The following is a 14,619-nucleotide window of genomic DNA, read 5'->3' on the forward strand; positions in this document are numbered from 1 at the left end:
TAGTGTGGGCGAAAAGTTAGGCTTATCAAGGAGTCGTGTTAAGCATTTGTTGTACTTACAGAGGCAGCAAATGAGACAAACCCTCAATGAATAAATCCAAGACCAACTTACAAAACTAACATTTTCTTTTATATGTGCTTTGAACCAAAGAACTTCATTATAGGGTAAGTAGTTTTTAAATTAAAAATACTTTGCAGTGTCAAAAATCAACACAGTACAATTTTCAGTTCAGTAATCTTAACCTATGGGTGGGAGACAAGAATGCAGTTTGATTTGTAGGTAAGTACACAAATTACAAATCCAGTCTTCTGGATTTCATGTCAACGCCAGGCAAGGTTCACATCAATACCAAGAGTGCACCCACAGCGGCACAGGGGCGGCCGGGTGCAGAGGTCGAATTTGGAGTCGCATGCCCAATGTTAACCAATGGAGACTGGGGGGGCGAATGAAGGAAGATGCACTGCTCACAGGTGAGGAAAGCGCTGTCAGGGATCGATCGTCTGGGGTTGAGGTAAGCACTGGGGGAAGCCACAAGGCAGCACCAAATTAACACCCTCAGCGGCACAGGGGCGGCGGGGTGCAGAGTGCCAGCGCAGCTTCGGGCCCCCAATGCTAACCAATCGAGACAGAGGTAACCGAAGACACGCTGCTCACAGGTAAATAAAGTGGTATCACGGGTCGATCCCCAGGAGTTGAGGTAAGCACAAGGGGGGCCACAAGGCAGCACCAAGCTTACACCCTCAGTGACACAGGGGCAGCTGGGTGCAGAGTGCCAACACAGCACTGGGTGCCCAATGCAAGTCAATGGGGGATATCAGTTTTGGAAAAAGGTTGCAACCTCGGGACAGGAGGTTGAACAAAGAAGCTGCCCAGGTAAGTTCTGATGCTAGGGGATGTAGGGACACCAACGGTCAAGCTCTCCCAGGGTCTCCAGGTGCAGGGTTGTACTTTGGCGTTGGGAACAGCTTACTGGGCTGGTTGCAGTCAGGGGAAGTCTTCGATTTGAGGCTGCAGGCTTTGAGGCAGAGTCCGGCAGGGGTTAGCCCACGGTGGACTCTGACTCATAATCGCTGGTGAACCTTTGCAGGACCAGTGGGCCACTTGGACTCACGTCGTGGGCGCTGGGTGCAGAGGTGATTTTGCTGTTCCTCAGGGCAGAGTTATTGTCTTTTAAAGTTGGTTTCTTCTCTAACAGGTCCACTGTGCTCAGGAGATCTTTGTCGAGGCAGGCAATCCTCCCAAAGCTTTGGAGGTTGCTGGGTTGCAGGACGGTCATCTTTTGGCACAGAATCGTCGAGGGCTGCAGACAGGCCGGTAGGGCTGCGGCCAAGTCAGTTGGTGTCTGCAGTCTTCTCTGTTGATGCGATTCTGTAGCATTCGGTTCTTCTTAGGTTGTCTGGAATCTGAGTTCTAGGGTTCTGGAGTGCCACCTGAATACTAATTTTAGGGGTGTCACAGGGAGTTCCGGGTGGCAGCCAATTGGTTGCCCACCTTCAGGGTGGCTACACCCTTCTTATGACCACTTTTGCTGGGAAGTGGGCATAACCCTAACTCGAGTGGCCTACTTACTTGCAAACAAGATGGAGGAATTTAAAAAGTGGTGTCCACTTCAGCTTCTCCACCTTTGGGGTGGGAGTGGCATGAAGTGGGCACTCCTCCTGATTTAACAAATTATTCTGCCTGTGCTGATGCCAAAAGTGGGGTCAGGACAGGGGAGTTGGTCATCTCTGCCATTTGGGGAGACCTGGGTTGCATTTCAAAGGCAGGGAAGCCTTTGAAGCCCCCTGCCCTAGAATGTCCATCCAGCCTGGGGGAGGAGGCCACACCTCTTCCCAGTGCAGGCTTTTTGTCTCAGTCCCTCGGGAGCGCTGGCTCTCACCGTGGGAGTGCGGAAATGCACCTGTGGTGGCTGAGCTGGTTAGGACCAGTTATTCAACACACTAGTAGATGGTAGGTTTTCAGGCGCTCCTCTAAGGTGCCCTCTGTGTGCATTTATTAATAGATCCATCACTGCAATCAGTGAGAGTTTATTATCTTGAGATGTTTGGTACCAAACATCCCAGGATTCAGAGAAGCCATCATGTAGCTGGGGAACGCGTATGACAAGTGTGCATCACATGCATTTAAAAAATGGCTTCCCTGTTCACTTACTATGTCTGAGAATCGACAAAGAAATAGGAGATATCTCACATAAAATATATTGCACCCTGCGTTAGGCCTGTATGCTTTGCTAGAGGGGTGACATATATATTGCATGCAGTGTTAAGGGACATGGCACACCGGCTGTGTGCCATGTCCTGTTTTCAATTTTCGGAGCACCTTGGCACGCAGTCTGCATAAGGTTGGTGCTGGGTCCATCAGAGTGGCATAAGTTGTGCTGCAGCTCTGAGGGGCCTTCTTCAGAACCCATGCCCTAGATACCAGGGTCCATTTACTAGGGACTTATAGGGAGCTGAAGGGCCTGGCCCCTGGGGAATCAAGTGACCAGGTGTCTTGTTTTATGGAAGGAACACTAGCATCGGGGACCTGGTTGGCAGGAACCCAGTGCACTTCAGTTGAAGTTGCATCCAAAAAAACAGGCAAAAAGGTAGGGGGGCGGTACTGCAACCAGAACCCAGCTCCCTGCGGGGTGATACAAGCAGCCTTGAATATAGAAGCGCCGGATGGAGACAGGAAGGGGTTCATAGATAGGCGATCTATGGGGGAAGCAGGGGGTTTAAGGAGGGGTGCGGTCCATGAGGTGCCCTCTTTGTTTTGGGGGTGCCAGAGCAGGGTCCCTGGGTCTCATCAGGAGAGATTATCTATGGCTAAGGCTGGTTGGAAGAGTGGGGGGCTGATCTGCCAGGGGTACCCGCACGTCCGGCTCTACCTCAGATACCTCAGCAGTGGGCTAAGATGGCAAACAGTGCTCTGGCAGGGACGAGGCGGCGGGCACTCACTGGGGAAATCGTGGCTCTGTGGAGTGAATTCTTGGTGTTGCCATGCATGCAGCTGTCTCTGCGTTTGGTGGGTCTCACCATCCGCCCTGGGAGAGGGATGCAGATGGGAACTGTGAAATGGTATAAAGTTATAATGCTTGCTGTGGTGTAGGCACTGCTTGAAGATGTGCATCTTGGACTGATGGTTATGTCTTTATCTCTTGCATGAAGTAAATTGCTGTGCCCAAGCCAAAGGGGGTCCTTGTTTTATGGGTAAAGGTGCTTGTGGGGTAGGAGCACCCTAAAACCGTGCAACATAAACCACTTCACATCCCTCCACACACAAATGTGAAAAAACAGTGGTAATCTCAGCATTCTTATACCCCTGATAAGTGTACCTCAACACCGTCATTCCATGATCCAGGCGTGTGTACCACAGCATGATCATTGTATGATCCCTGATGTGTTCTACTGCACCAGTAGCCTATGATTCCTGATGCGTGTGCCACAGCACCACTGTCCTATGATTCTTGCTACATGTACCACGGCCCTACAATCCTAGGATCCTTGCAACATGTACCACTATGATTACCGTAGCACCATCATCATGATATGATGCCTGCTACCTGTACTGCAGCACCATTACATGATCCCTACCACGTATACCACAGCAAACCCATTCTGTCATTCACGTTTGTGTACCACAGCAACACCGTTCTGTGATGCCTACAGTGACTACCACAGCACCATCATTACATGATGCCTGCTACCTGTATCACAGGACCACCATAACATGACCCCAACCACGTATACCACAGTGCCGCCACTCTATTGTCCACGTTCATGTACCACAGCACCACAATTGTGGGATCCTTGCTGCATATTGAGCAGCACCTCCGTTGTGGGAACATTGCTGCATGTTGCACAGCACCACCATTGTAGGATCTTTGATGCATGTTGCACAGCATTACCATGGTGGGATCCTTGCTGCATGTTGCACAGCACCACCATGGTGGGAATCTTGCTGCAGGTTGCACAGCACTACCATTGTAGGATCCTTGCTGCATGTTGCACAGCACCACCATGGTGGGATCCTTGCTGCATGTTGCACAGCACCACCATTGTGGAATCCTTGCACGTTGCACAGCACCACAATGTAGTATCCTTGCTGCATGTTGCACAGCACCACCATGGTGGGATCCTTGCTGCATGTTGCACAGCACCACCATGGTGGGATCCTTACTGCATTTTACACAGCACCACCATGGTGGGATCCTTGCTGCATGTTGCACAGCACCACCATGGTGGGATCCTTGCTGCATGTTGCACAGCACAACCTTGGTTGGATCCTTGATGCATGATGCGCAGCACCACCATGGTGGGATCTTTGCTGCATGTTGCGCAGTGCCACCATTGCTGGATCCTTGCTGCATGTTGAACAGCACCGCCATGGCGGGATCCTTGATGCATGTTGCACAGCACCACAATGGTGGGATCCTTGATGCATGTTGCACAGCGCCACCATTGTGGGATCCTTGCTGCATGTTGCGCAGCACCACCATGGTGGGATCATTGATGCATATTCCACAGCACCATGGTGGTATCCTTGATGCATGTTCCACAGCGCCATGGTGGGATCCTTGATGTATGTTGCACAGCACCACCATTCTATGATTCACATACACCCTCCACCCTTATTTTCAAGATATAGGGAAAGATCATTACTAAAGCAGTCCTGAACTTCTTCCCCTCTGCCTAGAGGAGGGAAGGTTGTGGCAGATGATGGGCAGAGGGCACAAGGGTGGGCATGTGCTCTGATGAGGGCAGTAATGGGCTGTTCCCCTCCACAGGGAGCGAGAGACGGAGAAGTTCCGGGTGCTGGTGAACGTGGAGCCGGAAGAGGAGATCACCTTCACCCTGACCTACGAGGAGCTGCTGCAGCGACACCTGGGCAGGTACCAGCACGCAGTCAGTATCCGGCCTCAGCAGGTGGTGCAGAACCTAACCGTGGAGGTGACCATCTCTGAGCGTACTGGCATCGAGTACGTGAGGGTCCTACCACTGCGTACCAGCCGGCTGCTCACCAACAACCTGAGAGGTACTGGCCCTGGGGGGAAGAGGGCACCCACCCAGCAACCTGAGAGGTACAGGCCCTGGGGGAAGAGGGCACCCACCCAGCAACCTGAGAGGTACAGGCCCTGGGGGAAGAGGGCACCCACCCAGCACCCTGAGAGGTACAGGTCCATGAGTAAATATCCCACCCACCCAGCACCCTGAGAGGTACAGGCCCTGGGGGAAAGGGCACCCACCCAGCAACCTGAGAGGTACAGGCCCAGGATTAAAGAGGCCACCCACCCAACTACCTGAGAGGTACAGGCCCTCGGGGAAGAGGACACCCACCCAGCAACCTGAGAGGTACAGGCCCTGGGGGAAGAGGCCACCCACCCAACAACCTGAGAGGTACAGGCCCAGGAGTAAAGAGTCCACTCACCCAACTACCTGAGAGGTACAGGCCCTGGGGGATAGAGGCCGCCCACCCAGCAACCTGAGAGGTACAGGCCCTGGCGGAAGAGGGCCCTGGGGGAAGAGGACACCCACCCAGCAACCTGAGAGGTACAGGCCCTGGGGGAAGAGAGTACCCACCCGACAACCTGAGTGGTACAGGCCCAGGAGTAAAGATCCCACCCACTCAACACCCTGAGAGGTACAGGCCCTGGGGGATAGAGGCCACCCAGCAACCTGAGAGGTACAGGCCCTGTGGGAAGAGGGCACCCACCCAGCAACCTGAGAGGTACAGGCCCTGAGGGAAAGAGGGCACCCACCCAGCACCCTGAGAGGTACAGGCCCTAGGGGACGAGGGCACCCACCCAGCACCCTGAGAGTTACAGGCCCAGGAGTAAAGAGGCCACCCACCCAACTACCTGAGAGGTACAGGCCCTGGGGGAAGAGGGCACCCACCCAGCACCCTGAGAGTTACAGGCCCAGGAGTAAAGATCCCACCCACCCAACACCCTGAGAGGTACAGGCCCTTGGGGAAGATGGTACCCACCCAGCAACCTGAGAGGTACAGGCCCAGGAGTAAAGATCCCACCCACTCCTGAAACTTGATAGGTGCAGACCCAATGGAAAACAAGCCAACCAGCCAACCAGCCATCCACCAATCATATCACCAACCCAACCTGGGAGGTATAGAGCCAAGGGTAAAGAGGCCACACACGGAAACCTGATAGGTCCCAGGGTGGGGGGAACAGGCCAGTCACCAAGAACCTGAGTGGTACATACCCAAAGAATAACAAGCCACCCACCAACAACCTGAGAGGTACAGACCCATGGAAAACAAGCCACCCACCCAACCTGAGGCACAGACAGAGGAAAAGAAACTACACACTGATCTGAAAGACACAAGACTAGGGTAAACAAACCACCCACAAACAACCTGTGGGGCCCAAGCCCAGGGCAAAACAAGCCGCACACCCAACCTGAGAGGTGCAAACCCATGTAGAACAAGCCACCCCAAAAATGCCAGAGATTCAAGGTCAGGGGTCCAAACCACCCACAAACAACCTGCAGCTAAAAAGCCACCCACGTAACCTGAGAGATACGGTTCTGGCACCAGCTACCCCTCACACTGGACGGGAGCCAGGCTGGCTGCAGTTGGCCCTGGAATCAGAGGACCCCCTTCCCCAGGTCTGAATTGTCAGTTGCCTATGAATGGGCAGGTCTCTCCCCAGTCCCTTTCACACTATGAAATTCCTGAACCATCCCTGCTGCCTTTTTCTGGAAGATATTAAGTCACATATCTCCCACCCAGGTCTTCCTGCCAAAAGCCCCAAGTGAATGTCTGTGCTCTGGGAGCAGTGGTAAAATCTGATCAAGGGGAAAGCACCGACAGAAAGGCAGCTGCAGGCAGGCTAATGCTAATTAGCAGACTAGAGCTTCAGCATTCAGCAGGCAAAGTCTAACTTTTAAAAAGTCACATTTTCTGCAAATTTATAAAAAAATACAGCCTCACCATTGAATTGAAATTTTTATGAATATTAAAAACAGTGGTTTAATAGGCTCTGTGGCTTATTTCAAACTAAAGTCGCCAAAAATTAATTGTATTTTAGTTTTTCTCTTAGAGACAACCACATCACTATACAGTGAAAATTGCTTTTGCGGGCACTCACTGTAGGCACATACCAACCCTAATGTCTTGCATGTTTCTTTTTTAAATATTATACACCCAATGTTGCCAGGTAGAAGGTCCTTTTAGGGGTGACTTTTTAAAACTTAAAAGTAGACTTCCTTCCTGTGTATTTCCTGACCCAGAAACGATGGCCTTACTGGAAAGTTAAATAAACTAAGTGGGGATTAGCCAAAGTCATCATGTTTATTGGTCAGAGCACACACACAGGGGACCGGTCAGCAGTGCCCCAGTGTGCAGAGTTTAAAAAGTAGGAATACCATTCGGCAAAAAAAATGTGTATGACAAAAAGTGAGATTTTCTCACAATAGAGAATATGGTTTGTATCTGTGAACTCAACTCCATATACATGTACCTTGTCAATATATATCTTCAAGGAATGCAGATGTGCAGTTAATAGCATATATATATATACATATATATATATCTATACAATATATATATATCACATCCTGGGTAGATATTTCTGTAGCTATATAGTTCCAATTTTGATGTGCAACCCACAGCTCTGCAGCTCTGTTCTGCTTATTGGTACAGCACAGCCTACCAGAGGTGCGGAGGTACTGTTTGGCCCTCTCGTCCAGATATGGGAGACATATGCTTCCAGGCATTTGAATGTAAGGCGAGTGTACAAAGGCTGTCTTTCTAGCACTTTGCTGTGTAAAGAGACTGCTGTCCCCATCCTGACTTTTTCCTGCTTTAACCTTTTACCACCTTCCTCAGTTCTTCCTTCTTGCTTTCCTGGTAGTTGGTATAACATAGTCTCTCTCTTTGAAAGTATATTACTTTCAGGAATGTGTTCTTCTTTCCTATTTCCCTATCTCTCTCACTCTCTTTTCATTCAGCACTTTTGCTCAGGTGAAAGATCCTGGCAGCTCCCTTGCTTACCAAGATGGCTGCAGTTTTAAAAGGCTCCATATCAAAAAATTGTTTATTTATAGAAAAAGAATTGATTCAATGACTTAGGGCCTGATTTAGAGTTTGGCGGTGGCGTTACTCCGTCACAAACGTGAGGGACATCCCGTCGGCCGTACTACAAGTTCCATAGGCTATATTGGAATATAAATCAGGTCCTTTGATTTAATTGTGCATAGAGTTGGCGTCAAGCGGCTTAGAATTTGGAAAGCTCAAACTGTAGCTCAGGAATAAGCAGCTATGTTTGGAGAGAGGAGCTGCTGTGCCATACTCCTGGTGACCCCAATATTCATGTGCTTGCTACTTTCCACCGTACCCCCAGGTGAGGCCGAGCTCCCTCCGTCCACGCGCGTCAAGAAGGGCACTCATTGCGCCAGGGTCACCTTTGCCCCAACGCCCGGTGAACAGGCCGCCTACTCCCGCTCCGGCATCATGGCTGACTTTGTGGTGCAGTACGATGTGAATGCGAAGGACCTGGCAGGGGATGTTCAGGTGAAGGCGCACGCGCAGCATCGCTGGTACACGGGCTTGTGGGTGCAGCATGGATGCATGAGCATGATGCATGAGTAGGCTCTGGCTACTCCTTTATTGTTCACATATCCCCATTTACAAAGCATACAGAGATCAGCACAATGATGAGAACTGTGAAACAATAGTAAAGGGTATAAAACAAATCTAATCTGTGCTTGGATGTATGATCCCACATCCCAGATGTGGGAGAGAGGTAAAGGGCACTCTCTTCTCTTTCTACTAATGGGGTATAATTTAGGAGTAAGATTAACTTCTATTCGTGTTTATTGAATTCCTCCACTTGAGAAACATACTTCTTTTGAGATTGTTCACTATATTCTCACTACTGTGAACGTAGCTGCTATTCTCTATCAGTCTTTCTACTTGTATAAGAGGGTCACTCCTCTAACAATTGAGAAGATAGGATATCCCTCGGTCAGGGTAAGTTGATTGACAGAGAGTGCTTGTATCAACAACCCCACACATGCTATGTTCTTGTGTAATGTTTTCAAGTTTTGTCACTTTGGGGACACTATCTTTTTGTTTACTTTCATGTTAGGGGTTCAAGTAAATTTATGATGACTTTACTCATTGCTAGGTTACATTGAGTACAAACTCATGACCCAGTGAGGGACAGGAGGCAGTGTCCCCGGGGCCCTGTGTGAATGAAATTATGCAGCAGTCATATAGGGATCACATTTAGTCCTGAAGAAGGCATCTGACCCACAAAAGCACCATATAGACCGAAACATGTTAGCATTTCATAGGATGCATGAGTCATAGTGCGCACCAGACATCTGCCCTATCCTTCTTAATCTTACAGTGGGTCCCCTTAATATCACAATAAAAATGGGTTTAACTATAAGGTAATTTTAATTTCTGCTTCCCTTTGCCCAAAGAGCTAAAGTTCCCTTTGATGAAGCATGCCACAAAAGAGTGAGTGAGGTTTCCTTCTTCAGAAATTCTGGACCCAGTGGTGCTGTGCTAGTCCCTGTTGATGTAGGTTGTTGTCATTGTTGGGAGACATTGTTTTGATAGAGAGGGTGTGTGGTATCAGGAAGACACCCCACACTCTCCCTTGGATTATCCGTGCAGGTGCAGTCTGTATGTGTCAAGAGGGCAAGGTGCTGCTGTGCAGGCTCTATGTTTTAGTAACGTCAAGTGCTGCTGTGCAGGTGCAGTCTGTATGGGTCAGCAGGGCCACGTGCTGCTGTGCAGGCTCTATGTATCAGTAACATCAGGTGCTGCTGTGCAGGCTCTATGTTTTAGTAACGTCAGGTGCTGCTGTGCAGGTGCAGTCTGTATGTGTCAAGAGGGCAAGGTGCTGCTGTGCAGGCTCTATGTATCAGTAATGTCAGGTTCTGCTGTGCAAGTACAGTCTTTATGTGTCAGCAGGGCAGGTGCTGCTGTGCAGGCTCTATGTATCAGTAATGTCAGGTTCTGCTGTGCAAGTACAGTCTTTATGTGTCAGCAGGGCAGGTGCTGCTGTGCAGGCTCTATGTATCAGTAATGTCAGGTTCTGCTGTGCAAGTACAGTCTTTATGTGTCAGCAGGGCAGGTGCTGCTGTGCAGGCTCTATGTATCAGTAACGTCAGGTGCTGCTTAACAGGTGCAGTCTGTATGTGTCAAGAGGGCAAGGTGCTGCTGTGCACGCTCTATGTTTTAGTAACGTCAGGTGCTGCTGTGCAGGTGCAGTCTGTATGGGTCAGCAGGGCCACGTGCTGCTGTGCAGGCGCTATGTATCAGTAACATCAGGTGCTGCTGTGCAGGTATAGCCTGTACTTGTCAGCAGGACCAGGTGCTGCGGTGAAGGTGCAGTCTGAATGTATCAGTGGGGTCAGGTGTTGGTCTCATAGGAGCAGCCTGTATGTGTCAGCAGAGTCAGGTGCTGCTATGCAGGCTATATGTATCAATAACGTCAGATGCTGTTGTGCAGGTGCAGCTTGTACGTGTCAGCAGAGCCAGGTGCTGTTGTGCAGATCCAGCTTGTACGTGTCAGCAGGGCCACTGTTGCTGTGCAGGTTGTATGTGAAAGCGGGGCCAGGTACTCCTGTCAATGTGCAGGCTGTATGTATCAGTAACATCAGATGCTGTTGTGCAGGCGCAACTTGCATGTGTCAGTAGGGCCAGATGCTGCTGTGCAGGTGCAGCTTATATGTATCAGCAGGGCCAGATGCTGCTGTGCAAATGCAGCCTTTCGGTATTTGTAGGGTCAGTTGCTGCGGTGCCAGTGCAGCTTGTATCTGTCAGCAGGGCCAGATGCTGCTGTGCTGGTGCAGCTTGTATGTATCACAGGGCCAGATGCTGCTGTGCAAATGCAGCCTTTCGGTATTTCTAGGGTCAGGCGCTGCTGTGCCAGTGCAGCTTGTATTTGTCAGCAGGGCCAGGTGCTGCTGTGCAGGTGCAGCTTGTATGTATCAGCAGGGCCAGATGCTGCTGTGCAAATGCAGCCTTTCGGTATTTGTAGGGTCAGGTGCTGCTGTGCAGTGCAGCCTGTATCTGTCAGCAGAGCTAGGTGCTGCTGTGCAGGTGCAACATGTATGTGTCAGCAGGGCTAGATGCTGCTGTGCAGATGCAGCTTGTATGTGTCAGCAGGGCCACGTGCTGCTGTGAAGATGCAGCTTCTATGTTTCAGCAGGACCACGTGCTGCTGTGCAGGTGCAGCTTGTATGTTTCAGCAGGACCACGTGCTGCTGGGCAGGTGCAGCTTGTATGTTTCAGCAGGGCCAGGTGCTGCTGTGCAGGTGCAACTTGCATGTGTCAGTGGATATATCGCTGAACAATGACTATAAAAGCCCATAAAATATTCCAAGTTGATGATGCAGCCCCTGCGTACATTTGACATCTTTTACTTTCTCTTTCATTCCCTAAGAATATTTGCTTTTTTAGGTATTGTCGACAGACATTGTAAGCTGCCTGCTGGCGAAACACCTGTTGAGGCAGCAGGTATTGTAGGTTTCTCTTGGTGCCTGTCAGTTGGTCGTGGATATGTGCAGACTACATGCTCATCCAGTCTTTGGCCTCACTGCAGAGCGCACGAAGCGATGGTCATTTAAAAAAGCATTAGTGTCTTAAGGAGTGAGAGACTACAAAATAAAGTGGTGTGCCCATTCATTGTGCCTGCCCATGCTTGTTGGTTCTGCCTGTCCATGCCTCTCACCTCTGCAAGTCCATGCTTGTTAGTTCTGCCTATTGGTTCTGCCTGTCCAAGGCTATTATTTCTGTCATGGCTGTTGATTCTCCCTGTATATGCCTGCTGGCTCTGCCTGTCCGTACCTGCTGGTTCTGCCTGTCTATGCTTGCTAGTTCTGCCTGTCCATACCTGCTGGTTCTGGCTGTCCGTACCTGCTAGTTCTGCCTGTCCGTACCTGCTGGTTCTGCCTGTCTATGCTTGCTAGTTCTGGCTGTCCGTACCTGCTGGCTCTGCCTGTCTGCTAGTTCTGCCTGTCCGTACCTGCTGGCTCTGCCTGTCTATTCCTGCTGGCTCTGCCTGTCTATTCCTGCTGGTTCTGCCTGTCTATTCCTGCTGGTTCTGCCTGTCTGTGCCTGTCCGTACCTGCTGGTTCTGCCTGTCTATACCTGCTAGTTCTGCCTGTCCGTCCCTGCTGGTTCTGCCTGTCTGTGCCTGCTAGTTCTGCCTGTCTATACCTTCTGGTTCTGCCTGTCTGTGCCTGTCCGTACCTGCTGGCTCTGCCTGTCTGTGCCTGCTAGTTCTGGCTGTCCGTACAGGCCGGTTCTGCCTGTGCGTGCCTGCTAGTTCTGGCTGTCCGTACCTGCTGGTTCTGCCTGTCTGTGCCTGCTAGTTCTGCCTGTACGTACCTTCTGGTTCTGCCTGTCTGTACATGCTAGTTCTGGCTGTCCATACCTGCTGGTTCTGCCTGTCCGTGCCGGCTGGTTCTGCCTGTCTGTACCTGCTGGTTCTGCCTGTCTGTGCCTGCTAGTTCTGGCTGTCTGTACCTGCTGGTTCTGCCTGTCTGTGCCTGCTAGTTCTGGCTGTCTGTACCTGCTGGTTCTGCCTGTCCGTGCCTGCTAGTTCTGGCTGTCCGTGCCGGCTGGTTCTGCCTGTCTGTACCTGCTGGTTCTGCCTGTCTGTACCTGCTGGTTCTGCCTGTCTGTGCCTGCTAGTTCTGGCTGTCTGTACCTGCTGGTTCTGCCTGTCTCTGCCTGCTAGTTCTGCCTGTCTGTGCCTGCTGGTTCTGCCTGTCTGTGCCTGCTAGTTCTGGCTGTCTGTACCTGCTGGTTCTGCCTGTCTGTACCTGCTGGTTCTGCCTGTCTCTGCCTGCTGGTTCTGCCTGTCTCTGCCTGCTAGTTCTGCCTGTCTGTGCCTGCTGGCTCCCTTGGGAGTAGGCCTCCGCTCACAGCTCCCCTGGGGCGCCATCCGCACATGCATGGAGCACGAGCTCTCTTCCCAGCGCCCCTCCTGACACCCTGCTCTCCCTCCACAGATCTACAACGGATACTTCGTGCATTACTTCGCCCCTCGTGGGCTCCCAGCGGTGCAGAAGAACGTGGTCTTCGTCATTGACGTCAGCGGCTCGATGTCCGGCACGAAGATGAAGCAGGTGTGACCCCCACCCTGGACTGCTGGTACCGTGGGGGTGGCTACATGGTACCAGAGGGCTGTGCCAGTGAGCAAAATATTTCATACACTAAGGGCCTGATTACGGATATCCCATCTGCCCAAATATAAATTCCATATCACCATTTAGAAAAAAGATGTTTCAGAAATCTACAGTTTTCTAACTGTGGATATGCTAAAACTCTGGCATGGACCCGGCTCTCCAGGACCCACTTTGCAGAACCCTGTCTTATGGGATTCCTATTTCAGCGGGTCGGATATCAGTCACCGTTGTGATGAGTAATCCGTCCGCAGAAAGGTAAATCAGGCCAGTAGTCTTTGAGGACGTCCTCAAACGTTTGGAAACCTCGCCAAGTCGGTGATGGTTAAAAGTAATGATTTGTGAGAAACATGTGGCAAAAGTATGCATAGATTTGAAACAATACTTGCAAAGCTCATGGGCATCGATTCACCAAAATGCCAGCGGTAGCGGAAGTGACATCACACACCACTTAACCTTAATAACGTCACAGGAAGTGACATCATATGACTCTTGACCTCGATTGTTGAAAGTTCTAGGGAATAATACTTGCCCTGAATTGTAATAAGGGAGCAAAGCAATTAAGCCAGACGTCTTCGAGTGGGTCCCCTGTCACCCCCCCAAGAAAAATGAAAAAGAATGGGGTGAAACAGTCAACTTTAGTGACTACTTTTCACACAGTGTTGCTAAAATGCCATAGGTGCTGGATGGGCACTCATTAAATAGTCAAATTCTTTCATGGCGAGCCAATGAAACATGACGTCCACCAGGAGCTGGCCTCATTTTTTTCACAATGTGATATGTGTGCACCCACCTGTCAAAAATGACCTCTATTGTGCCTGGGTCACCGTTTTATCATGGGTGCCACCCTCCAATATTGCACGTTGTCTAGTTTTATGCCAAGAATTACCTCCTTTTTACTAGTAACTGCATTTTGCCACCGGGGGCCAACATGCCCAGACTGTCAGCAAGTATGCCAGTATTTTTCCATGGATTACCGTATATGCCATGGATTACCTCTAGCATGCCGGTGCCAGTATTTTACAATAGGTGCCCTTCATTTCAAGAATGAACCCCTTGGGCCAGTGCCAGTATTTTACAATAGGTGCCCTTCATTTCAAGAATGAACCCCTTGGGCCAGTGCCAGGAGTTTACAATAGGTGCCGTTTATTTCAAGAATGAACCCCTTGTGCCAGTGCCAGGAGTTTACAATAGGTGCCGTTTATTTCAAGAATGAACCCCTTGTGCCAATGCCAGTATTTTACAATATGTGCCCTTTATTTCAAGAATTAACCTCTTGTGCTAGTATTTTGTCAGAGGTGCCCTGTATTTCAAACATGAACCCCTTGTGCCAGTGCCAGTATTTTACAATAGGTGCCCTTTATTTCAAGAATGAACCCCTTGTGCCAGTAATTTACAATAGGTGCCCTTTATTTCAAGAATGAACCCCTCGTGCCAGTGCCAGTATTTTACAATAGGTCCCCTTTATTTC

General features: G+C 50.4%; 1 protein-coding gene across 5 annotated transcripts in view; it reads left to right on the forward strand.

Annotated features, from left to right (window-relative positions):
- ITIH6 (inter-alpha-trypsin inhibitor heavy chain family member 6) overlaps positions 1–14,619 on the forward strand; it is a 160,020-nt gene that overhangs the window by 105,965 nt on the left and 39,436 nt on the right. For all 5 annotated transcript variants that reach the window (XM_069209358.1, XM_069209359.1, XM_069209356.1 and 2 more), the window contains 3 exons: positions 4,769–5,016; positions 8,342–8,511; positions 12,975–13,091. In XM_069209358.1, coding sequence (XP_069065459.1) covers positions 4,769–5,016; positions 8,342–8,511; positions 12,975–13,091 — 535 coding nt within the window. The remainder of the gene's footprint in view (positions 1–4,768; positions 5,017–8,341; positions 8,512–12,974; positions 13,092–14,619) is intronic.

Source organism: Pleurodeles waltl, chromosome 10 (assembly GCF_031143425.1).
Source record: "Pleurodeles waltl isolate 20211129_DDA chromosome 10, aPleWal1.hap1.20221129, whole genome shotgun sequence".
In the NCBI taxonomy this organism is placed as follows: domain Eukaryota; kingdom Metazoa; phylum Chordata; class Amphibia; order Caudata; family Salamandridae; genus Pleurodeles; species Pleurodeles waltl.